The following is a 23,564-nucleotide window of genomic DNA, read 5'->3' as shown; positions in this document are numbered from 1 at the left end:
TGGCTGTTTGCCATCATTGTGGTCATTTATACAGTGGGAAAGAAAAAAAATGTTTTTCTTCTTTCTTATGAAACTTGTGTATCAAATGTCTTGCTTTTTATTTATGTTACTTTAGGGAGTAGAAAAAATACTAAAGACCAAATAAGGCCAGGGAAGTTATTTAATAAGCTGGGCTTGTCTTCTGAGACCTGACTAAAGTTGTGAACCATATTTTTTTTTTTTAGGGTATTGTAGCACATCACTCTGGCGCACAATGTTTCCAACCTAGTGCCACATATCAGCTGAATACTCCTAAAGCCTGTGATATTGAGGATAAAGCAAATTACTGCACCCTTTTTGTAGCATAAATTAGTATGAAATAGTACTATTTCTACTATCTAGGATGTTGGGTATTCCATACCATGCTATGAAATGAGATCAATTTTAAACCACTAGTGTTTTACAATTAAGTAGAATATTGTCTCAAACAAAAGGGACTAATGTAGAAATTATTATAACTCTGTAAAGGCAAACTACCTTTATTTGTATTGCAAGGGGCGAGCTTGAGATTGGTCCTGGGGGAATCATGGAAAGGAGGGCCAGGTGAGCCTGTTTTAGGTTAATGTACTTGCTGTGAAACTACCAGGTATAAACCTACTACTGAAGTCATTTGCTATGTTAACAGCTGCAAAATACTGGCAAAAGTAGCAACATTTCCTTCCCACTGCAGTCTCCTTCACAAGGCAGTTTTCTTTGGCTTTGTGCAGGGTTTCAAAGTCTGGCCCACTGAATGTCTGCATTCCTGTCGCTATTCATAAATCAGATGAAAATCACTGTATGAAACCTGGCTTGTCATGTTCTCATGTGCACAAGGCTGGTCCATTTTCCCTTAAAACAATGTGTAAGCCTTGTTGTGAGCGCTTGGAATTTTAGAAAAGATTTTGCAGGTGTAAGATGAAGTGCTTACCATAAAACCAGGAAACTCCAATTGCCTCCATTAGAACAGCAAACAATATCGAAGTCCCAGCTGCAAATGTGTCCAGGAGTGTGAGCACATAAATTCCACCCTAGGATGGAGGAATTAAAAGATGCAACAAAGCAAAGTTACAAATAGAATAATCTCAGTAGTTTAGTATCTAGTTAACAGAAATCTGCTTTACTTGAAACATTATCTTAACCCAGGTATTTTAATATGGACATGGGTTCATATTTGCATACAAAATAGTGGAATCAAACTTGAAACTCTTTAAAAGAGGCTTTCTTTCACCTATGTCCCCATTGAACTGGGGAACAGAAGCCTCAACTTAGCATGATTAATGAGTGCTCTTGGCACTGGTTGTTTTCAATGGAAGTTGAAGGCACTGGCTGTTCGGGGAAATGCTCAGCAGCTTGTAGGACAGGGGCTGTCTACAGCAGTTAATAAAGATCTTCCTAAATTATTGGCAGGAATGGAGTGCTACAAGAGCTTCTGTTATTACTCAGTTTGTTCCTAAGGCAAATTATTCTGTAGTCCATTGAATCTGCAGTCTTAGACTGATGCCTCCTTTTCCCAGAGTGCCTGCATCTCTCCTTTCCAATGATCCTGCAAAGGGAGCAATTGCATGTTAAGTCTCTGTTACCAGCCCAGCATGGAAGCAGCTTTTCCCTGTTTAGGTTCTTTGCTGTGGTATTTGCAAGCCTTTGTTCAGTGGAGAGAGCAAACCAGATCATCTTCCTTCCCAACAGTGCATTTCTGTTCTTCAGTGATTCATGACTGAGAACCAGAAATGCATTACTAAAGTCTTGTTTCACTGATATATTATTTTTTTTAGCTGCAATTTGACTGCTTGTTGCCTCTTTTTACGATGTGGTATGAATTTGTGTAAATGACTGCTCAGTTTATTTAGTTCGAGCTAATGAGGAATGGAAGACCATCGTATCTTTACTTGTTTCAAAATGAACCTGAATAAAGTGTTCCACTAGGTTCTTTGTGACATGTAAACAACTGAAATCTTTGCAGTTGCAGTAGACTGTTGTTAAAATCTTTTTTTACAACCAAACTTAGTCTGACTATGCCTGTTCAGAAGAGGAGGAACAAAGGAATTATTTTCCATGTTTTTACCACTGGTATAAACAGCACTTGTACTATTTAGATCTCTAGGTGATTTTAATCTCTGCAATCAATCAGTTTTCTTTTTTCTTAGAAAAAGATGGTTTTCTGAAACAGCTGTGCATATTTACAAAAATAGAGAGAACAGTACTTAGGCCTTGTCTAGGTTTTTAATTCTGTGGGGACTTGTCCGGAAGCTGAATGAACTTTGGTTGTTGTGTTAGAAAGAAAATGTTGCTTATTGAATGACATTTGAGTTTGACCTCTTGTTTTTGCTCTACACCTGCTCTAAATGAATGCCTTTGCTATTCAAACTTAGTAAAGTGAATGACAAATATGGTTTCGTAAGAAACATGTTTTGAAAACACAGCCTTAAAATTTCAGAGGACAAAATCAAACAGATTAATGTATCACAAGGGTTTTTCTTTGTATTTTGTACACATTAGAAATGCTGTTCTTCAGTTATGTGAACCAATACATTTGGACAAGGCTGGTCAGTTGTGTGCATTCCAGCTGCTGGGGTGAACTTAAGTCTAAACAGGTGCCATTATTTAAAAGCTAGAGCTAGGTCGTTGTCTTGAACTGCTTTAGCTCACTGGAAGGCAGTGGAATTGCACCCATTGGCACCTGCTCAGGTTCTGAACCACTGACTTTCTTCTGATCTTGTACTTCAGGAAATTTTATTCCAGCTGAAATTCTTTAGGTAACAATGGAGATAGCGTGGTATTAAAATAATAGGTATTTTAAATGTTATATCTATTTTTAGTGTCTCAAGTGTTTTCCAGTTTGAGGAAACTAGAGTAAAAATATTGGGGTATTCTTTTAGTGTGAAAAGAGCTCTGTTATTTATAAACTTATACCATTTCAGTAATCTTAATAATAGATCTGGAAACCATTTCTAGGGAAGGAGAGAGCTTCAGCACATCTACTTCATCATGGCTACCTCAAGTTTCAGTTGTTTTCTGACACTTTTGGCATTTTTGCTTATGGGGCTTTTTGCTTTTTTGTCAAAAACCAACCAACCAAAAATCAACGAAAAGTTCTCTCAACCTAGAACACTGTGATTCTCATCCTTCAATTAGTCATCAAAAGCCTGGTGAGGCAACTCATTCAGGATGATGGTAGTGATAAATACAGGTTACTAGATGTTCAGGATAAGTTATCTGTGTGCTTTTTATGGTGTTAACAGTAAGAAATAAGATTCAGGTACATGAAAGAACATTAAGAAACACATGGGGGAGAGGAGATCATTATTCTAAACTTCTTTCACAAGAAGTGAACACTTATTTTCTTCAAGAAGAGAATAGCCAGATGACTAAGGGTCTGGTTACTCAAAATTCTTAATTCCTCACACAGGAATAAACATGCAACACAGTTCTATTTAATGTGATTTAAAAACAAAACAAAACACACAAAACCAAACAAAACCAACAGTAGCACAGACAGTTCTTTGGAACAAAGACTTGGAGGTTCAGTTGATAGATAATGATCTTGTGCAAAAAAGCAGAGAAGCTTCATGTAAATAAGACTAAAAATACTGTTCAGACCATAAAGTTGTTTAACAATTAAAAATTGTAACAAGTTACCTGAGCCTATTGATATTTCTATCTGATGAGGTTAACTGTATTTTTAGGGTAGGTTGTCGATGGAAACTTTTTTGTACTTACTTTTGTGATGCAAAAAAGGGCAAGTAGGAAAGTGCCAAAAGAAACACCAAAGGTAAAGAGCTTTCTATGCTGCTTCAGAATTTGGAAATCATCTGCCAAGCCAGTGATGACAGCCTCCATTCCACCCATCTGAGGAAGGGAAGGCAAGAGCTCTGGTTAAATGCTACTGACTGTTGTAAATACAGATTGAAAAATGTAAAGCAGCTTGTATAATTAATTCCCAACTACTGTATGATTTCTGACAGTTCAGCTGTAAATCACTGGTGTTCTGAAGTATAATTTATTTTCTTGTCGTAGAGAACTGAGTCAGGGAACTGGACGTTAAGTGCCATGGTTGTTGGCTCAATAGCCATATACTCTGCGGACCTTTTGCTAACTTACGAGGATAGTAAGTAGACAGTACTTTGGGAAAAATAATATACATTTTAATATACTTTGGAGAAAAAGCTGATTAGCTTAAATAACCAAGCTCCTTTATATTTCTAATAAAGACAGACACAACAAGCACCTAGGGGAAATGTACTGAACAAAGATTCAGTTTAGCCATTGACTAACCAAATCCAGTTTGACAAAAATCTTTAAAGACCTGGAAGAATCACTACATAGGAAACATGATGTAATTTTTTATTTTTGTGACAACGTAAAAGAATTTTACTTTGTTTCCTAGAAGTTAATGCTGAACTATATTGCCATTGTTTTGCAATATAGGAGAGGTACTTTCCAAGTTTTCACTGAAATTGCTGGGTTATGTAGGTGGTTATGAATTTTAATTTCCTTCCACCAATGAAAGCATTCTGCCTCCCCTCCACCAAGAAGTTGTGAAGAAGAATTCCAGTCTCCTGTCATGATAAAGAAATTTATTTAATATTTTGGGGAAGCTGGATTCTGTGCTTTTTCTGAAGCTAAGAGATCATGGCAAGACCGGGAGTGCTTGGTGCAATACAGTAGTTAGTTAGCAGGTGCTGACGTTGCTTGTCCCTTTCCTGTAGGAATTTGATGAAACCAACATTTCTGGTTGAAATCAGTAGCAGAGAGTTATCTCTTTAGAATTTGAATGATTCCTGTCTAGAGTCAAACTGCTAGGGGCAGTGGACCTATTTTTTTTTTAAAGGTAACTAAAGTTCACAAGTAAAATGTTCCAAAACCTTGTGTAGGCTTGTATTTCCTCATGTCTGGGGGTGCATCAGTGAGTGCCCTGCAGTTAAGATGGGTTAATATCTGATATTCTTAGAAGTTGTTACCGTGTTGGCACTTAAATGGTCTTGGAGAAGTTGAGATGGAAAGAGTCAGCTTGGATTATTTTGGCTAAGGACCGCTTCTTAATGTATCACAATTTATTCCCCTTGCTAATTCCCAATGCCAAGCTAGCTAGATACCTTGTCAAAATAATGTTTGCAAACATATATTCCATTTTCTGTCCTTTTCATTGTTGCTTGCTTAAACTTGCATGATCAGATTTCTCATTGCTTAAACATTTTGACAGTTCCATTTTTGTACAGATGTCTGTATTTCTGTGCCAGTGCAGGCTTATATGCATGAATAAAAGTTTTCATATTTTCATAATATAATTATTCCTCTTTAACTTTGGGGTTATTTGACTTTTAGCTTTTAAAATTTTAATTTTCCCTTCAGGGACTTAATCAGTCAAATGTGAGAGGAGAGTTGAGAAGACCACCATAAAAAATACTGCATGACCTGAGTTTTCTTGGGTAAATGATGAAAAATCCTGAACAAAACATGAACAAGCAAATCCATCTCCTTTTAGAAAGACTGACCTAAACTGTGCTTAAACCCTTCCTTTCCATCCTTCATGTGTGCTTACCATTGAAAAATGGCCAAGCTACGAACCCAGATACAATCTTGCCTCAAACTTTTCAGTAAGGATCCAGATCTTAGTGTATAAAGACAAACTTCATTGAACCTGAGCTGGAATCCAAAAATCCAAACACTTCGGAAGCATTTAGACCTGAATCTGACCTTTACAGCTCAGAACTCATTCCACGAGATCTCGTTCCACTATTTGCCTGTGCTTATCAAAGCTTCCTGCCGCAACCTCTTTTTTCTTAGTTTTGCTCTCTGTATGTCAGTTCATTCTTTCCATTTCTTGTCCTTGAAAATAAATGAAGTTTTCTGAAGCTGTAAGCAATGGAAACTCTGGGGGTTTTTGCCATTTCCAGCAAGAAATTCCTAGATCAGCTGTGTACGTTCAGAACTACCAAAGAGACTTCTGTGCTTTAGAATAGTAAGAAAACCCCTACCCTACTAAAAGTTATGAATGTTTGTTCATGGTTTGCTATTCCTTAAAGACCTTGTTTGTTTTCCCCAGAAATTAATCAAATTTTAAGCTAAATATAACAGGATGTCTTGATGCCTCTTTTGGCAAGAACAAAGCAGTGCAAATGTTGTAAGGGGACTTAGGATATTTTCTGGGCTGCAGATTCTGTGACCCTGAATATAATGGTACAGTAAAAGTCATCACATTATGAAAAGAGCAAATACACTCATTAGACTAGACATTTTACAGTAAGACAGTAGTAAAATGAAACCTCTATGGAAATATTCTGCTGTGGTTTTTAAATTGTGACTAAATTTACAGGAAATTCGGTATCATTGCTTGTAGGAAAAAATCAGACTACCTTCAGACATTTTCTGTCTTGAGCAGATTAATGAATTTCAGCACATGTAAAAACCTCTTCTAGAAACCACTCTACACAGTCTTACTGTGGCTTGTGTTTTGCAAGTAGGGCTCCAAAACCTTGTTGCAGGTTCGTAGTAGTAATAGTTCATAACACTGATGCTGGGTCATACATTTAAATAGTAATAATTGTTGATGAACAGCCCCTCTGTAAGGTCATAAAAAACAACAGTGAGTAATTATTTGCTGGCTTGTAAAAGATTTGATCTTTTCCTAAACCTCTTAAATATTGTGACGCTTTAAATATACTGCCAGGTGTAATACTATTGGTATGTTGGCTGTGACTGTGAAAACAGATTCAGGGAATATACAGAATGTTTATTTGAAATGTAATAAAGCTCCTGTTTAAGGCTGATACCTCTCCAGTTACAGAATATAGCAGTAAAGGAAAAATGTCAAGTCTAGAAGGAAAAAATACTCACAGAACTGTCGATGCCAAGAGTAAGGAGCATGATGAAGAATACAACAGCCCAAAAGGTAGATCCTGAAAGAGTTGAAATTGCCTCTGGATACAGGATGAAAACTAAACCAGCTCCTGAAATAGGAGGGGGAAAAATGATAACAGGATTGCTAAATGATGTTTCTTAGCTTCACAAAAGTGTTCATTTTAATCAATTTAAAGATAAATCATGACAAAAGTTGACATGTCAGTCCACATCACACTCTGAGTAGCTGTTAACAAAATTTGCATTACACCAAAAATATATCCAGAATACTTTAATAATGTACTCATGACAGTTTTGTACTACCAAAAAATCTATCCTGTTCTTTTCTGCTTCTGATAATCTTTTATGGGATTCACAATTTACTAACTATTTTTCAACTATGTAGTAGAGAAGGAACCCCGTGGATGTGAACTCCACTGTTTGGCAAGAGAACTCTTGAATGTGATGAGAGATACAGGAACTGAAATCATGGGTGACCTGTTACCAGTGAAAGGACTCTACAGCTGTGCTTACCAGAACCATCCGAAACAGTAACCTGTGGCACTGAACAGCAATACTTTTGCAAGATACTGTGCAGTGATAAATGCCTGTTTGATGCACAGGCTGAACTTGGGGGCAGGATGTTGGGGAACCTCAATTCAGTGGACATGAGATGAAACAATACCATTTAGAGTTCATATTTCAGCAAGGCATTTACACACAGAATTTTAGTTCCAAGTAATTTAATTCAGGTCACTTCCATGAGATTTTCACACGCTCATTTGAAACAAATAAACACATTTGCAAAGACATGGTGGACAAAAAGGGGTAAAACTTTATAAAATGAACTTCCTACCTTCAGTGGCTACATCCTCAATTTTAACTTTGTGCTCATGAGCCATGTAGCCCAATATGGAGAAAATTGCAAATCCTGAGATGAAGCTTGTGACACAGTTAATGGTACTAGTCAGCAAAGCATCCCTAATGGCGGAAAGAAGAACAGCCCAGTGAAAAAAAAACACTTTAAGAGCTAGATGGGGATGATGTTATAGTGATAGGAAGATTCTTGTGAAAACGCTAACTGTGCTATTGTCCTGATGATCAAAAGCTCGTATCAACATACTATGCTAGAAAGCGACATACTTCTGTTTGCTATTTTGATTTAAAACTGAGTTCTGTTAAAAAAAAAAAAAAATTGAACAAAGCTATATTAAATATTAAGATATTAAGGAGTAAGGTTATCGTCCTAGCTGGTAGCCATAACATAGTAAGAGTGGTCTGAAGTGAAAGAGCCTTACTATTCATCAAATCACGTGAGCAATTATTCAGGAGTATTTTTAGCAAACTGTGCTGCCATTCAGATGGCAGTGGATAATCATCCTTAATCTGTAATGAGATCCCTTCATCTATGAAGTCAGCTAGGCTCTTCTGAAAGAAATACAACTCTTTTATTAAATTGTATAATATTTAACTTTAAACTAAATTCACTATTGTAACAATGTGCATCATATAGTATTGATTGTACAAAGTCGTGGGTTTAAATTGATCTGCCATGGTATTATGATAGCTGTGTGAGTTTTCCTGGGTATTAATAACCCCTATTCCCAAACGTAGCTTGAAGATAAGTAGACCATACATCTTTAGATGTCTACCTAATCTGCACAGTGTCTGGTATGTAATGGTTTGCCGCATATGACCTTTACAACAGACGACACGGCTCTGTGAACATCAGTGATGTTTAATAAGCAGAAAGTAAATAGGATTTCTTTTCATCAGTTACACTATCCAAAAACATAGGTGTCATACACCAAACTTGCTCCTCTTCCTTATATTACTTTATTTTGATAACACTGAAGAATTTATGTCCTACAATTCTTAGGGTTTTCCTGGTGGAAGGCTGCAGGATCAAGAGATACCAGATTGGACCCATAAACTCAAATTCTTCTCAGTTATTAAAGAAGAAAATTGCTAGGTATTTATCCCTGATAAGATGGCAACAGTATTTCTTGTTTCCCACAATTCAAAAAACATTATTACATAAGTGAATAATGCTTCTTTCTACTTAGTCAATAGCTAGATTAAGTGATGCTTAAATCCTTATAAACTGAGCTGAGCTAGTTCTCAGTATCTTCCATGTAAAACTAGATCATAATTTAAATACAAATCCTCATATTTTCTGGCCCTGATTTTCAGTATTGTTACCCTACCTTACAATACTGACACTGTTCCTCTCAAAAAAGGTGTGTTGAAGCATAGATGGGACAGTGTAGTACTGAGTCATGGCTTTCATTTGGAAACAGTACTATTTTCAATTCGTTCCATTTCAAGAAAGCCTTTTGAATAAAATGTGTCAGCACATTATGGAGTTGCTTGACCAAAAGAAGGATATTTGTGTTGTAAATGCTACTGAATTGAAGCTTGCTCTTATGGTTAGAACTCAAACACAGTAGTTAATGAAACTACAGGTTACTCTTACAGGGAAGGCAAGGCTTATGAAGCAACACTGAACAAGTAGCTGCTTAGTAAGCTAAGAACTAAATATTTCACATATAGTCTGTGGTCCTTTCTTAGTTTCAAGTGGATTTTTTCCATTTCAAAGCAAAATTAGAATACAGAAGAAAAACAATTATAAAGGACCTGCTATGAATTTAATGCAAAATTATTTGCAGAAGAGACAATAAATGTTCTTTTGGAAGATTGCGATGGCTAGCATTCTAACTGAAGGGTTCTCAAACCTGGTAATATTACCTACTGCAAATAATCAGCTGGCAACCTAAAGTCACTCTGGGTTAAGTACAAAGCGCTCTGAAGTTAGTGAAAGTATTCCATGATTTTGGCTTTCAAACTATTTAAGGCAGTTCAAATCTATATATTTTCTTGTGCCTTTTCGTTTTAATGTTTTTTTGCCATCCTTCAGTTCACAATGTAATACATATACTTTCTGAATTTATATTTTATGAGAAATTTTAAAATGATGCTTGTTTTCATTCCAAAATAGAATGTTAACAAAACTTCTAAATATCAGATATTCTCAGAAGCTGCAGAACAGTTCTGGTTGAATTTCCATGGCAGTGATTCAGCAAAACACAAACTGACTTGATTTAAAGTGCATTCTTAAATTGGAATTAAAATATCAGAAGTATAATCCCAAAGCACAGAAACAGTTCTGGAAACTGGAATCCTTCTGCTTTTAGTTCCTGGACCAATAAGATTTCATCCTGTGTTCACTGTTGCTCTTAATGGTACTTTTGAAAGGCAAACACAAGCACAGTTTACACAGCTGTATAAAGTCCAAACCTAATCCTATTCTGTTTTGCTGTACAGAAGATATCTTGGCAGGTTCCTGTTGCTAAAATTTCAGTAAGGAAGACAGTGTTTCAAGATTTGGGTTGGTTGCTATATCCACACAAGACTGGCCATCATTAATAAATAACTGAAGATAAAAAGATAGCATAGTACATATTCCAGCTGCAGTTAGAGAAAAATAGTATCATTCTGAAGCAGTAATGAAAGAATAGGCTGTCTTACCTGTAACAGTTGTTGTCAAACTTATTGTAACTGGCAAATGCAATTAAAACGCCAAACCCAGCTCCTAAGGAGTAAAATATCTGAGTAGCTGCATCAATCCATACCTGCATAACAACACCAACATTGTCAGTTCAGTCCAAAAGACACATCAGGGAAATGCAAGAGTGTACAAGAGAACTGGCTTTTGAAAAATGATCAGCACTCATGGGAGTGTAAGTGTTCTCAACCCCCATGAGATGTCACATGGAGCACAGTCATGGTCTGGAATGGCTTGGGCTGAAGCAGTGGGCAAGTTCTCAGTGCATGCACGCTGCTACCACGGTGGGGTGTACCACCAGTTGGATCTGTGCTTCTGGGCTTTTCAGAGCACTGAAATGATTACATGATTTTTTTCTCCTGGGTGACAGAAATACACTTCCAATAGTTCTTGTTCCAAGCTAGTTTGGAATGTACAACCAGAAAACTAAAAATAGTTAATGGGTCAAGAGTTACAGGACATTTTCTTTCCTGTAGGAGAGCTTTCTTCATGGGATTGTTAGTACATTTTATATGATGCTTTCCTGTTTCAGAAGCTGAAGCCTGACTGACATGCTGTGAACAGAACCATGCAAATTATCTCTCACCTGTCCCACTTAAAGATGGAGTTATTCCTGTCACAGTCATTAAATTTCAGTTTAGATGCATCTTGGTCATTTTAAGACATTTCCACTAGGGAAAACATGTTTTTAATGCTATAACATTTTCTAAAGTGACCCTCCAGCCCAACATCCACTTAAGATATGCAGACAGTGATCAGGAACAATACCACAGTGCTGGTCTCCTGAATCAGAAGCCTGAAAATAGTCTACCATGGTTAATGAGGGTTTCACTTATTCAGTTGTTACACAGAGATATTTAAACAAGCATCTTCACCAGGGTGATAAATTCAATGGAGTGGATAATACTCAACATTTCTCAAAATGAGATCTTCAATGTTTGGTTAAATCTGGCAAGTGCTCAAGACTACAAAAAGCACTGGATTTCATCTCTATCTATCTCTACGAAATCAGCAGCTTGTGAGCTCCATCTGCATTGGGGTTTTAATGCTGAGCTTTCACGTTTGGCCCAACGGAAAGAGAGTGAGTGCCTTATTCCATCCTAACATGATGTATGAAAGCACTTATGCTAGCAATCTATTTTTTCCCCTCTACATAGATGACAGATGCTTTCAACTACTGCCTGCTGAAAACCGAACCTGTTATTGAACTCTGGATTTGTAGAGAAACTTAATTTTATGAACTGTTGAGAGTTAATTACTTGAAAGATAATATGAACAACAATCTATGATGTGTTTATTGCAAACCAGTGGGTAGATGGATATGATTTTTCTCAAACTGCAGTTCATACAGGACTTTTGGGTATTGTGAATTTCTTTTACAAAACAATCCTGTAAAATTAATTGCTTGCTTGTTCCTTTTATATACCCACTTACATATTCATGTTCTATCTCCACACAAAGGTTGAGATCAAATAGAGTTGTACTCTGGAGAGTGTTTCTGTGGATAAGAGTGCAGAAGGAGGGATGCAAAGCCTCCTATAATTTTTCTTTAAAACTTCTGGTAACTTGTGTTGTTAACAAAGTGCCTTATTTTTTTAAAAAGTAATTTTGCTTAAGCTATAACTAGATCTGCATGCTGCCACCATAAGGCACTTGGTTTTAGTGGTTCTCTAGATCCTTCGTGTCTTGTCAGTGGAGTTGTACTCATTATACTTCCCCTTTCTTACTATTCAAGCACCATTAAGCAGATGTTTAAGTCCTATTGATTCAAATGAGAGGGTAGCACCTGCTGCCTACCAAAGTAGTTATGCATATACTTAAGCATCTGTTGAGTAAGAGTCTTGGCTCATAATAGCTGATTAGGAAACAAATTGAGAAGATCAAGGTGAAGGGGATAAAAGAGCAGAAACCAGAAATTCCTTTAGAACTAAGATTAAATGCAAAACATCCCTTTTTTTAACTGTGCAGGATGTGAAACAGACAGCGGGACTGGTTCTTCTGCAGTTTACACTCATGTTCTCTGTTCACTTCAGCTGAATGGCTTCTGATTGATGCATAGTCTAATATATTTTATGGTAGGATATTGGTTTTATATGCATTAAAAATGAAGAAATAGAAACATTTTACAGGAGGCAGTCATCAATATTTTCAGCTTTCTTCAAGGTTGTTTATGTCATTATAATTTTTGTGCATATTCTTTCTTGGATTTAAAGGATTGCTATGTTGTGTGGAGCGGAAACATTGTGTGCACCCCCAGATATTATACAGTATCTTCAGGAAACTTGTTAAGGTGTATGAAAGAGAGTGTCTTCCTCATGTCTGATTTAACTCTGTATTTAATGCCGATTCCTTTAGCAGAACAGAAGTGTAGCTGCTGTTTTACACAGATGTTTAATGTATCCATTTGTGCAGTGCAGATAAGTATTATGACTTTGTAGCTTCTGGACTTTCAGCAAGGAATATAGCTAGGCATTGGTCTAATTAAGACGTCTTCAGGTGAATATTTTTCTCTCCTTTTTATAGATACACCCTTTGTGGATTCAATATCCCTGAAAATGAAGTGTCTCAGGGCTTGCTCAGTGCTGTGCAGTATGTGGCCCTATAAAATGAGGCAGACCTTGACATTGATCAGGATGTTATAAGGTCTTTTAGAAGACCATTTGCAAAGCCCTCTGTAGATCATTACTGTTTGTGACGTACGATGTTTCTTTGTTAGATTCTTCATTTGGGAGAAAAAAAAGTAATAAATCGAAAGATTCAGGGATGCATTGACATAGAACTGAAGCAGGAGTTTATTCTTTGGAGCCTGAGGACAAAGATTAAACACAGAAGCCTATTGCAGCAGCAGGAATCCTAATCTCAGAGCAGGAGAAAGGCTGACGTGACAAAACACTTCGTGAAACTTTTCCTTATAACTGATCTTTAGTCTTTTATTATTCTAGAGCAACTTTTTTTTTTTTTTTCTGTCTGAAAAGTATGGTCTTAGAAACCAATAACTTTAGGGTCATCCAAATAGCAGCTGCAGAAATATTAAGCCAAGAAAGAGCAGTGCACAGAATATCCTTCCAAAAGCAGAAAGCAGCTATGATTATAGAGGCCTAGATTCTGAGCTGAAGCAAGCTGGCACAGCTCCATAGACATCTAGTTGAACTTGTGATGGCTTTTTCCAAACAGCACTTAAAATATATAAGAAAAATTTAAGCACCTTCTTTGTTCATCCTTGCATCTTTGTATTTATGTGCATGCATAAGCATGAATTACTGAGGTGGCTACTGCCTTGGTGACAAAGGGGGATGAAAGTCCCATATTTGAAGTTTGGTTTGCCTATTCCAACATGGAGTGAGATGAGGTCTGGGTTCTGATGATAACTTCTGTTGTTGAAGAAATGCCAGTTTCTAAATTCAGTATTACAAAACCAAGAAAGAATTGTTTTTTTAAGAGTATATAAAATAGGGCTGTATTCTAACACTCACGTCTTTGTCTGCCTTTTTTAATTATTCAGGAAAAATCAAGATAGGATGCATAGGAAATGTACAGTGCAACTATGTACAGACTATAGACATCTCTGAAAGCTGCAAATTTTAGAGACAGTTAATTTCCTTCCAGTTGAACTATGTCCTCACTTTTCAGTTTTGTAACCATTTGAACGGCCTCATGACCCATCCACAGAGATACCACTGTCTCTTAAATTATTTATGGTATTTCTAGAATAGCACAGTGGTCACCAGATCATTGTTCTCTGTAGTTCTGAAATGCTGGTGATTTCATGAATTAGTGACTATACTCGTAGAGGTTGCTTTACAATGGATGAAATAATTCTTAGTTCCAAGGTACTCCACAAATCAAGTTGGTTTGGATATATTTAAGGAGAATGTCTTGCAATGTTGTTAAATGATAGAGTGAAATGTACATTACTTTCAATAGTAAGAGAAGAACACCATGCTATTGAAAATCTTATTTGTATGCAGGACCATGATTAGGCGAGTTAGTTCTGACTTAGAATGTTTAGCAAGGTTTTCTTAGGTGGGGATTTTTGTTTACCAGGTTAATATTAGCCTAGTGATTCAAAAAGCAAGATTTTCTTCTTGAGGGAATTCTTAGCCTTTTGAGAACTAAATTTTTGCATCACTCAATTTTCATGTATAAAGGATACTGCAGCTTACAGGGTATGCAATCAAAGCATAGACTTTAAGGGACTGTCACACCTGAAACTGTCCTTATACAGGTTTTTTTATTAGCTCTGATATTTGTCAGTTTTAATGACATTGGCAACAGGTTTACTAATAACAAGGGAAGAAGAATAAACTTACTGTGGCTTCTTTCAGTCTTCTGAAATCTATGTGCAGGTATGCATTTATTCCATTGTATGCACCAGGCAGGGTTATTCCATGTATTAACAAGACAAATAATACAACATAAGGCAGAGTGGCTGTTATCCAAACAACCTGCAGACAACAGAGATCCCAAAGGTTAATCAGCTGTTACAGAAGATTTAAGAATGTGTGAAAATTACAGCTGGCACTTTCTTGGTTTTGTCCATTCAGTTCGATGGAGAGGCTCTTCATAGGATGTCTTGGGTGAAAATGCTGTTATGTATCATGATTCTTTAGGTATGTTTACAGATACCAGTAGGAGACAGTTTTGACAAACAGAAGATTTGGAGTGCTTATACGTTACCAGCATGTGTTAGACTGCCGGTTAGCTCTTCAGCTATATATTAGTTTACTAAAGAAGTGCAGTCATTGCCTGCTATTAGGTGATGCTTTCATGATAATGTGCAAAAAGGTCTCAGATGTATCCAGCCCTAGAATTTTTGTTGAGGCATTTTCTGAGGGATGTCAGAGTAATTTCAAATTACTTTAATCAGATATTTCTCTGGTCATGGAATTTTATATAATAAAACCAAAGCATCTTAAACCATTGAGCCATTAGAACATTTGGCTAAGAATAGGAGACATGTTTAAGACAAGTTAAAGTCTTTCAAAATATTTTCTGGATGAGACCGCTAATGTTGGATTGAAAATAATATGCTAATAAAATTTCCAATTAGAACATCACACAACAAAACTTGTTAATCCCGATTCCACCTTTATTTTATTGTGTATTTCCACTGTACATATATGAAGGCCTCTGACATGGTTTGGTCCCTGAGGATCCCTCAGAAGCAGTGATTTAGTCTCTTGCATTCTAAAATTAGGAGACTTCTTAAAGGAGACAAAGAATGTACTTGAGATAGAAGGACAATATTAGCTCTACCTTTCCTGAAGTCTTCACGCCTTTCCACAGGCTAAAGAAAAGAATGATTACCACCACCAAGAGGCAGAGGGAAAGTTGCCAGCGAGGCAAGCCAAGGTCATGGATTCCACGGCTTTCGTGCAGGTGCAGAACTCCTCGCCTATACACCAGATACACAGAAACAAAGCGAAGTCACTGGAGGGAAAAGGCTTTTACCTATCTCATCCTGTGGACAGCAGAAATGGATGCTGCACTGCAGTAGTAGCTGCCCTACTGACATCGCTAGCAGTTAGTGGAACCTGTTTCGTGAAGCCATGTATTGTGCTTCTTCCCACAATGCCTTCATGGTGTCACTGGCCCATCAGTGTTTGTGGAGCATCACAGTGCCATAATAACAGGACTCTCTCCTTCACTGAAAGTGTTTGAGGATTTTGGAAGTGTCATTTGTTGATTCTTGCTTGAACACTGAACGGATGCCCAGAGACACTACAGAACCTCTGTCCTTGGAGATTGTAAAACTTGGCCAGTAAAGGCCTTGAGCAGACTAATCTACTTTTGAAGTTAGCCTTGCTTTTGGGTAAGGAGTTGTATTGGATGACCTTTAGCGATATCTTTCAGCCTAAATTATTTTGTGATTCTAGATAAGCAAACAGCTGGCTTCCTGCAACTTCAGCAGTTCCAGAGTTACTTTCAATTTCTTTTTGAATAGGCTATTGAGAGGGTGCAAATGGGAAAATTACTTGGAACGGAAAAGCAACAGTTGGTAAATTTAAATTGGATATAGTGCTGAGATGTTCATTGAGACAGTGGAGTGATAGCAGAGGAAATTCTGTTGCTTACCAGGGCAGGTAATTCTTTTGAGATCTATACAGTGAAGTGGATTGAAGTGTAGAAGAGTACTTGTCCTCCTGACTGGTGATATCTACAATTAGAGTTGCCAAAACACACTGCGCAACAGGCACAGGGATATGGGAGAGATATATATTATAGTGGATCTCACGTCCTTTAACTCAGTTCTGTGCTATTGAAGTGTCTCTCGCTGCTTTTTCAGATCTAAAAAATGCAGAAATAGTTTGTTTTACTGAAAGATGTATTTGCAGAGAGGAATGGCATTGTGGCTGGAGGCCTGCACTAGAGAAGAATTGCAGAGCTAACTCCTGGTTCTGATGTAGATCACAGGATGCTGGCTCAGGGATTCAATTTCTTAGTGTTTCAGTGCCCATCCAGATAAAATGGTCATGACCTTCCTTGTTTCCTCTCCTTTATTACCTTTTATTTGCTGTGCACTTTTTGGGTAAAATAGGAAGTTGATTTCTGTTGGCTTTTCTGAGCACCATGATAGTACAAACAAATTGAATCAAAGAAGCCCTGTTTGCTGGAGGACCTTGACATGTTTTATGAAGATAACTAAATTTTAGAGAAACTGAAGTACTGAGTGATTTTCCCTGCATGACTGCAGACATTTAGAAACTAAATTCTGAGGAGTATAATTTCAGCCTTATTGGCTATCTCCATACAATCTCTTACTAGATAGATGGTGCTTCAGAATTAACTTAAGCACTTGTCTTATCAAGTTGGAGATGAGTGACATAGTTGAGTAAGTTCCCAGATAGGGTAATCCTGTGTCAACTTAAATGGGGAAAACTGAAAAAGGTCTCTGTACTACTAAAACTGTAGAAACATGCTGGGAAAAATAAGGCCCATCTAGCAATAGGAGAGTTGCATACAATTCCCTTTTGATTCCTGAAGCATCAAGATATGATCAACTAAGAACTGTAATAGTTCTGCTTCTGTAGTTTTTACGTTTAATAAGAAATGCTGTATTTTTGGACTGTTTCTATGATTTATCCCAGTTGGATAAAAGATACTTGTAGAAAGCATCCTCCTAAATTAAGCAGCTGATCTGTTTGTTGCATTGTAAAGCTAATAACAAGTGAGACATTAAAAGAGTAGTGACCATGTGTTTGTGGCATATATTTGAGAATGTTCCTATTTAGAAAGTATGAGATGAGTTTAACTCTTATTATACAACAATATAGCTGTACAACAATATAGCTGTTACCTGTGGAAACAGTAAAACATAGAGGCTGACTTCTTGATATCTCACCTAAAAACCTATTATCTTTAATTAAATGTAAATAATTAAGTAGGTCTCATTCCACTTTGGTTAGAGTGTGAGTGAAAGCTACTTGTATTTCTGCTGATAAAGTATAATTTGCTAGAGGATCCACAGATGTAAGTGAATCCTGGACAGGGATGCCTGATTCCATTCTAAACTTACCAGCTTGGGCAGTGATAAGCATAGCTGGGAAAAGCTTCACAGGCTTCTGATCAGAACATTTGTCCAGGATCTTGGGAGGGTTTTGGCAGTCTGTGCTATCACAGTTACACTGCTATTGCTATCAGAGCTGGATTTTGTAAAGACAGACCTCTGGATTATGATGTGTAGATGTCTACTCAGACAAACAGAATCTGAATTTGCATTCTTTGTGCCCATTTAATGTTTTATTCTTCTTGCCCAAATATTTTCCTGGATTTGTAAAGAAGCCTGCTGCCTTGCGTGTTTGCTTTCCAAGAAGCAGCGAGCAATGTGTCTTACTGTTTGGAACACTTGCCAGAACTGCCATTTCAAATGTGGGATTCCCAGGATTTTCAGGAGAATCTCCATTCCAAGAGTTCTTCTCTCTTAATCAGGGTAAGGGATCATAAAATAGGAAGAGAAAAATACTTTTGTAACCGGACAAAACAGCTGTGTAACTGGGCAGCTAAGCAAGGAAATCTTCATAGACAGCTGCTGTTTCTGAGCTGTAATTCTGGCGGGTTTTGCTTCCTTTTCCTTTTTTTTTTTCTTTGTAACATCTAGATAAGTCATAGAAGCTTTCTGAAAGATGCCCTTTTTGAAGGTTGCTGGGAAGTAGTTTGTGAATGTTTACCTATTAGAAGCTACATTTCTGTTACAGCAGCACCATAAAATATAAAAGATCTAGTGCTAGACTGCGATTTAAGTTAAGATGTGCTGACATATGAAGAGATGGAGGAGAGAAGCAGCAGCCAAAGTATTAGATAGACTAAACCTTACGGGTTTGAAGGATAGAGCTCTGTAATGTTCTTTGAAAAACAGTCATTTTTTGGAGAAGAGCAAATTTGAAAAGAACTTTGCATTCATCATTTTCATCCAAGTTAGCATACATCAGTGATGCTATAGAAAATCCAGTTAACTCAATTATGCAACAATTATTCTTGTTTCACATCAAGGAGCAGGAGCAGCTGAGGCTATTTTTACCCTGCCTCTGTTAAGGCAGGTTGAGCGATAAATCCCTGACTGGCTCCTTTAGATTATACTCAGTCACTTCCATTATACTGGCCACAAAGAGGAAAATGTGAAGGAAAAGATACTGCAAGATTCCCCGTTCAGGAAGCTCTGAGGTCGAAACACCTGAATTTTCAGCCTTTTGATATTACAGCACAATAATGCAATGTGGCCAACATCCATTCCTGAATTCACTAGCTGCAAGTTTGTCCCATTTCCCAATGCTAGAGACATGTACACGTCATAGACAAAATGGCATGAACTGATCTGTCTTACATCTCTAAGCCAGGGACCCAGAGGAGATGCAGCACCAACTATTATCAGCCCCTGTTGTCTGTCAACTTCTTTAAACTATGTCTAAAGCTTCCGAGAATGTCCTAAGTAAAAGCTTCTGGAAGTGATTCTTGTTTCATAAGAATAGAGATATTTGTCCAATTCTGCTAACAAAATAAACTCTCATAATTCAGAACTCTGAGTCAAAGAGAAAGGAAAAAATCAGAGGCAGTAAGACAACTAGAATTAGTATTTTGCCTGCAGATTGTTGTTATTGAGAAAAGAATGAAAGTAGATGAGAAATATGTGCAAAAAGGTGAAGAAAATGTTATGGGGGGGAAAAGACAGAAAATAAACACTAACAGATGGAGCTGACAAAGTAGAACAGGGACCTATTATATTATGCTGAGCAAAATACAAGAGGAGCTAATAAATTGTTTAAGCTTTCAGATAGTCTAGTCAGTGCTCTAGCAATATTTAGTTAGTACAGCACCAAGAATCAAAGAACATGCACTAGAGATAAGAAATTAACTTTTTTTTTTTAAAAAATCAAGGATTTGTGCAAAGGTGCCTGATTTATGCAAAGACTGCTTTCCATGTAAGGGAGTATAAATTACATTTGCAATGTCTTTGACACCGTACATCACTGTAAATATGGGTCCCAAGAGTCTTTCTGCCTATCTGCAAGAGGAACAGGAATGTGAAAGGATTTCAGACTGAAGCTGCGTTCAGATATTCTGGTTTCTCTTTGGGAAATTTCTTCTGGTCCTCGCCTTCCCTGTGCTCTCTGCTGGGAACATTCCCCATGTCACCCAATAACTCTGGCACCAATTCTTGCCTTACTTCTACACTGCATTCAGCTAAAGGGAAATAGTGCACCTCTGTTGAAATCAGCAAAGGGCAATTTGCTGGTACCACTGTGTTCTGTTTTGTCTTTGTGCTGCACTTGGTGTCAGATCGCAAAGACCACCAAAAGGCCAGCTGTTTGGTATTCACACATAAACCCTGCAGAAGACAAATTATTGAGGACGCAGGAGGGCAGCTGCTCAGTGGGACTTAGTAAATGAAGGATCCAGTCACTGTTCTAAAATAGGTAATGTTGGAACCAATAAATTCTTTTCTGTGTCCTGGTGTTCCCATCTATAAAATAGGGATTATTATAAACCTTTGCTTTGTCTCCACTCTGAGCAATTCAGAATATACTCTTTATGGAAGTGGTGAGTACTGGAGTATAAACAGAGAACCAAACCCAAGGAAAAAGAAATGCCAAGGGTCGTGATCTGAAAATTATTCTGTATCTTATTCGTTCCAAAACATTTATTCCATAGCCAGAAAACAGGAGGTAAGAGTTTTAGGTGTAGAATTCTCCCAGACTTTTTTGTCAGACTGGTTCTTTCTAAGGACTCTCTTGTATTATTCATCCCTAGAGAGATTTACACGACTCTTTTGGAAATTTAGAAGGTTTTGTACAAGCAGATCAAGTTAAAGATCTTGGAGTAGGCCTCTTTTTTCCCAGTCCCAAATCAATTATGATTTTAGATTTCAATCCAAATAGGATTACACAGCTCTATAAGCTCATTCTGTTTCTTTTCATTAAAGGCAAAAGTTATTTGCCTAAATCTGATGTGATCAATAGAAGGGTGTCATTCATCTAAACAATTTTTAGATATGTTGTATCACATTTGTTCACATTGCAAAAATGTCATCAACTTGTCAGCAAAGTAGTATGTTAACTAACAAATACATTTGTTAGTTAACATATTAAGTACTTATAAAAACTTAAGTCCTTCTAAGAACTTCCAAATACTTTTAAAAGTTTGTAGTCACTTTTATGGGATCAAACCCAAATGGCTCGCATAGACTAAGTATCAGCAAATTGGCTAAGATATAAATAGATACAGTCCTGGTCTCTTGAGCTCTGTTCCCTGTTCTGGTAGTTAGACTAGTTTTTTATCATTTAAAACTTAATGCAAATTGTAGATTGAAGATGCTAAAAAGACTGTCAGTGTATACAGCATGCAATCTGTAGAAATTAAGTTACATACTCAATTTAGAAGGCAATTTGAAGCATGATAATTGTACTCAATTAGAAGGCTCTCCGACATGCATCTCTTGTGTTATATATTTGGGCAACCATAGTTCAGTTGTCATTGCTGCCAATTTCCTTCTGAGTATAAAATACAGTTGGTTCTTTTATCTATGGAAGGTTAGGTTATCTGCTTTAAGCAGCTGTGGATGGAGTTCCTCTTACACAGAGTTTGCCAGGCTCCAGGTATTTTTATTCAGGTATAGCACTGCTTAAATTTAGCTGTACTGTTTCCACAGCAGTTTGCATCTACAGGGTGTATATCCACAGCTGTGTGGGGCAGAGCTTGTGGTACAAACCCTGCAGACCTGAGTTCGCTCCATGCAGATTGAACACCAGTGTCTCCTCACTGTAATTCTGTTGCTAGGGGTGCAGTGCAGAGATAGACCGATTCCACAAGTCACCAAAGTGCAAGAGGGTTAGCCTGGCTCAGACCAAGCTCTGCCATACATACAGCTGCTGTCTGAGCTGCTTGAGTGCTTTGTAAAGAGCTCTGGGTATGGCATCGCTGCAATGCAGAAGGATAGCCTGGGTCCAGGAGAGTGCTCTCCTGTAGCCAAGAACATAAGAAAGCGGTGCCGAGCCATCTGATGTGCAGTGCTGTATGTGCACTATCTATCTGTCCCCCACCCTGGAGCACTGGACATGCTTCAGAGGTATGCTGGGGGCTCTGCAGCATCCAGCTTGGGTTCAGCTGGATGTAGTCACTCCAGCTCTGCGGGATACTGCATTGATTTTTGCCAACACCTTTGTTGTCTGAGTTTTTCTGTTTCTCAAGATATTTCAGCTCCCTCTTGTGTTGGAGAATGGAGCTGTGTAATGGACTTCAAGCTACGTTTTGGCAATCACTTACAAAAAGATAATTTACCAGTAACACCCTGGTTGGCGTATTTATTACTTGTACTGAATGAAATGGTATTTCTTTTTGAATCATGATAATCCTGAAATTATGTGTGGCCACTAGGACTGAACTCTTCATTCACTGAGAATGTTTATCTTGACTCACTTAAGTCTTTACCCAGCTTAATTCTCCTATTAACTTAATAATTCTGACCTCCCTTACCGTTTGTGCGTCTCTTCAATGCATTCAACTCTGCAAAGCACTCTGAAAAAAGATTTTCAAAATCTGCTTTTAAACCCATTATATTAAGATTTGCAGATAGAATGGAAATGCTTGAACTTCGCCCTTCCATAGATCTAATGAATACTGAACTCCTGAAAAAAGTTTATTGTTTGAGGATACATGGCGAAGCAGTTAGAGCACACGTGCTGCCAACTGCCCCAGCCCTTAGTAAGGTAAATGGTGCTTCAGTCAGCGTTCTTAGTGGGCCATGCACTGCCCTAGACAGGAAGGTCATGAAAGAAGAGCCCCAGCCTCTCCAAAGGAGCTGTTGAGCTTTCATGAAGCTTTACTGATTTCAGAAGAGCTGCATGGAAAGACAGAAAGTTGTCAGAAAAAATTTAACCATAGGAATAGGTCTGTGTACCACAAACTGAGGACCTCTGACACGTTTAAACAAATGAATGCTCACTTTATGGTTCAACATTTGTTGTAATGCTGGGTCCTTTACACAATGAGGTTAGGTCTGTAGCCTTTTCATAGATTAATGCTTAGATGTGATAGATTTGGATGAGCTGTAGGAAGCAACACATAAAACACTAGTGGTGATACTATGTCAGTACTGTGTCTTAGAGAACATTTAATGAGAAACAGGTGAATACAAATACATGGCTGTTTAGTTGTGTGCGACACCTTTATTGGCTTTGCCTTGAGCAATATGTGCAGATGGAGATGTTCCACAGAGAAAGGCTTTGTTTCTGCTTGCCAGGATTTCAAATGCAAGGTAATATAGGGGAGGTGCTGCAGTGCTGACCTCAGCTGCTGTAATTATTGCTCAGAGCCTGGTACCACTACCAAACTGCATAGGATTCTGTATGTAAAGATAAGCAGTTAGAATTCCTCCTACAGGTTAGCACAAAGCAAGCCAATTGCGTGCAGTGTAATGTGCAGCTCCTGACATTTACAATATCTCATAAACTCCCCCTGCAAATTTAAGTTGGCAAAGTGGTCATTGTTCCAGTCTTCTGGACTTGCTACACAAGGGTGTGTTGTGGTTTAGGAAGCATTTCCATAAAGCTGTCCAAAGCCTCCAAACATGTGTACATACTTATGTGGATTGACTTCCACCGTACTTGCATCTAATTTCTTTTCAGGTAAGTAAATGGTCAACAAATGTGAA

At 37.6% G+C, this 23,564-nt stretch overlaps 1 protein-coding gene across 5 annotated transcripts in view; it reads right to left on the bottom strand.

Moving 5' to 3' along the window:
- Positions 1-23,564, bottom strand: part of SLC6A2 (solute carrier family 6 member 2) — a 77,482-nt gene that overhangs the window by 21,892 nt on the left and 32,026 nt on the right. For all 5 annotated transcript variants that reach the window (XM_054840973.1, XM_054840974.1, XM_054840976.1 and 2 more), the window contains exons 4-10: positions 15,677-15,815; positions 14,731-14,865; positions 10,384-10,487; positions 7,712-7,836; positions 6,853-6,965; positions 3,736-3,864; positions 947-1,046 (exon numbers count right to left, since the gene is read on the bottom strand). In XM_054840973.1, coding sequence (XP_054696948.1) covers positions 947-1,046; positions 3,736-3,864; positions 6,853-6,965; positions 7,712-7,836; positions 10,384-10,487; positions 14,731-14,865; positions 15,677-15,815 — 845 coding nt within the window. The remainder of the gene's footprint in view (positions 1-946; positions 1,047-3,735; positions 3,865-6,852; positions 6,966-7,711; positions 7,837-10,383; positions 10,488-14,730; positions 14,866-15,676; positions 15,816-23,564) is intronic.

Source organism: Grus americana, chromosome 13, assembly GCF_028858705.1.
Source record: "Grus americana isolate bGruAme1 chromosome 13, bGruAme1.mat, whole genome shotgun sequence".
Taxonomy (NCBI): domain Eukaryota; kingdom Metazoa; phylum Chordata; class Aves; order Gruiformes; family Gruidae; genus Grus; species Grus americana.
The sequence above is the reverse complement of the archived record's forward strand: the minus strand, read 5'-3'. Positions and strand labels throughout refer to the sequence as shown.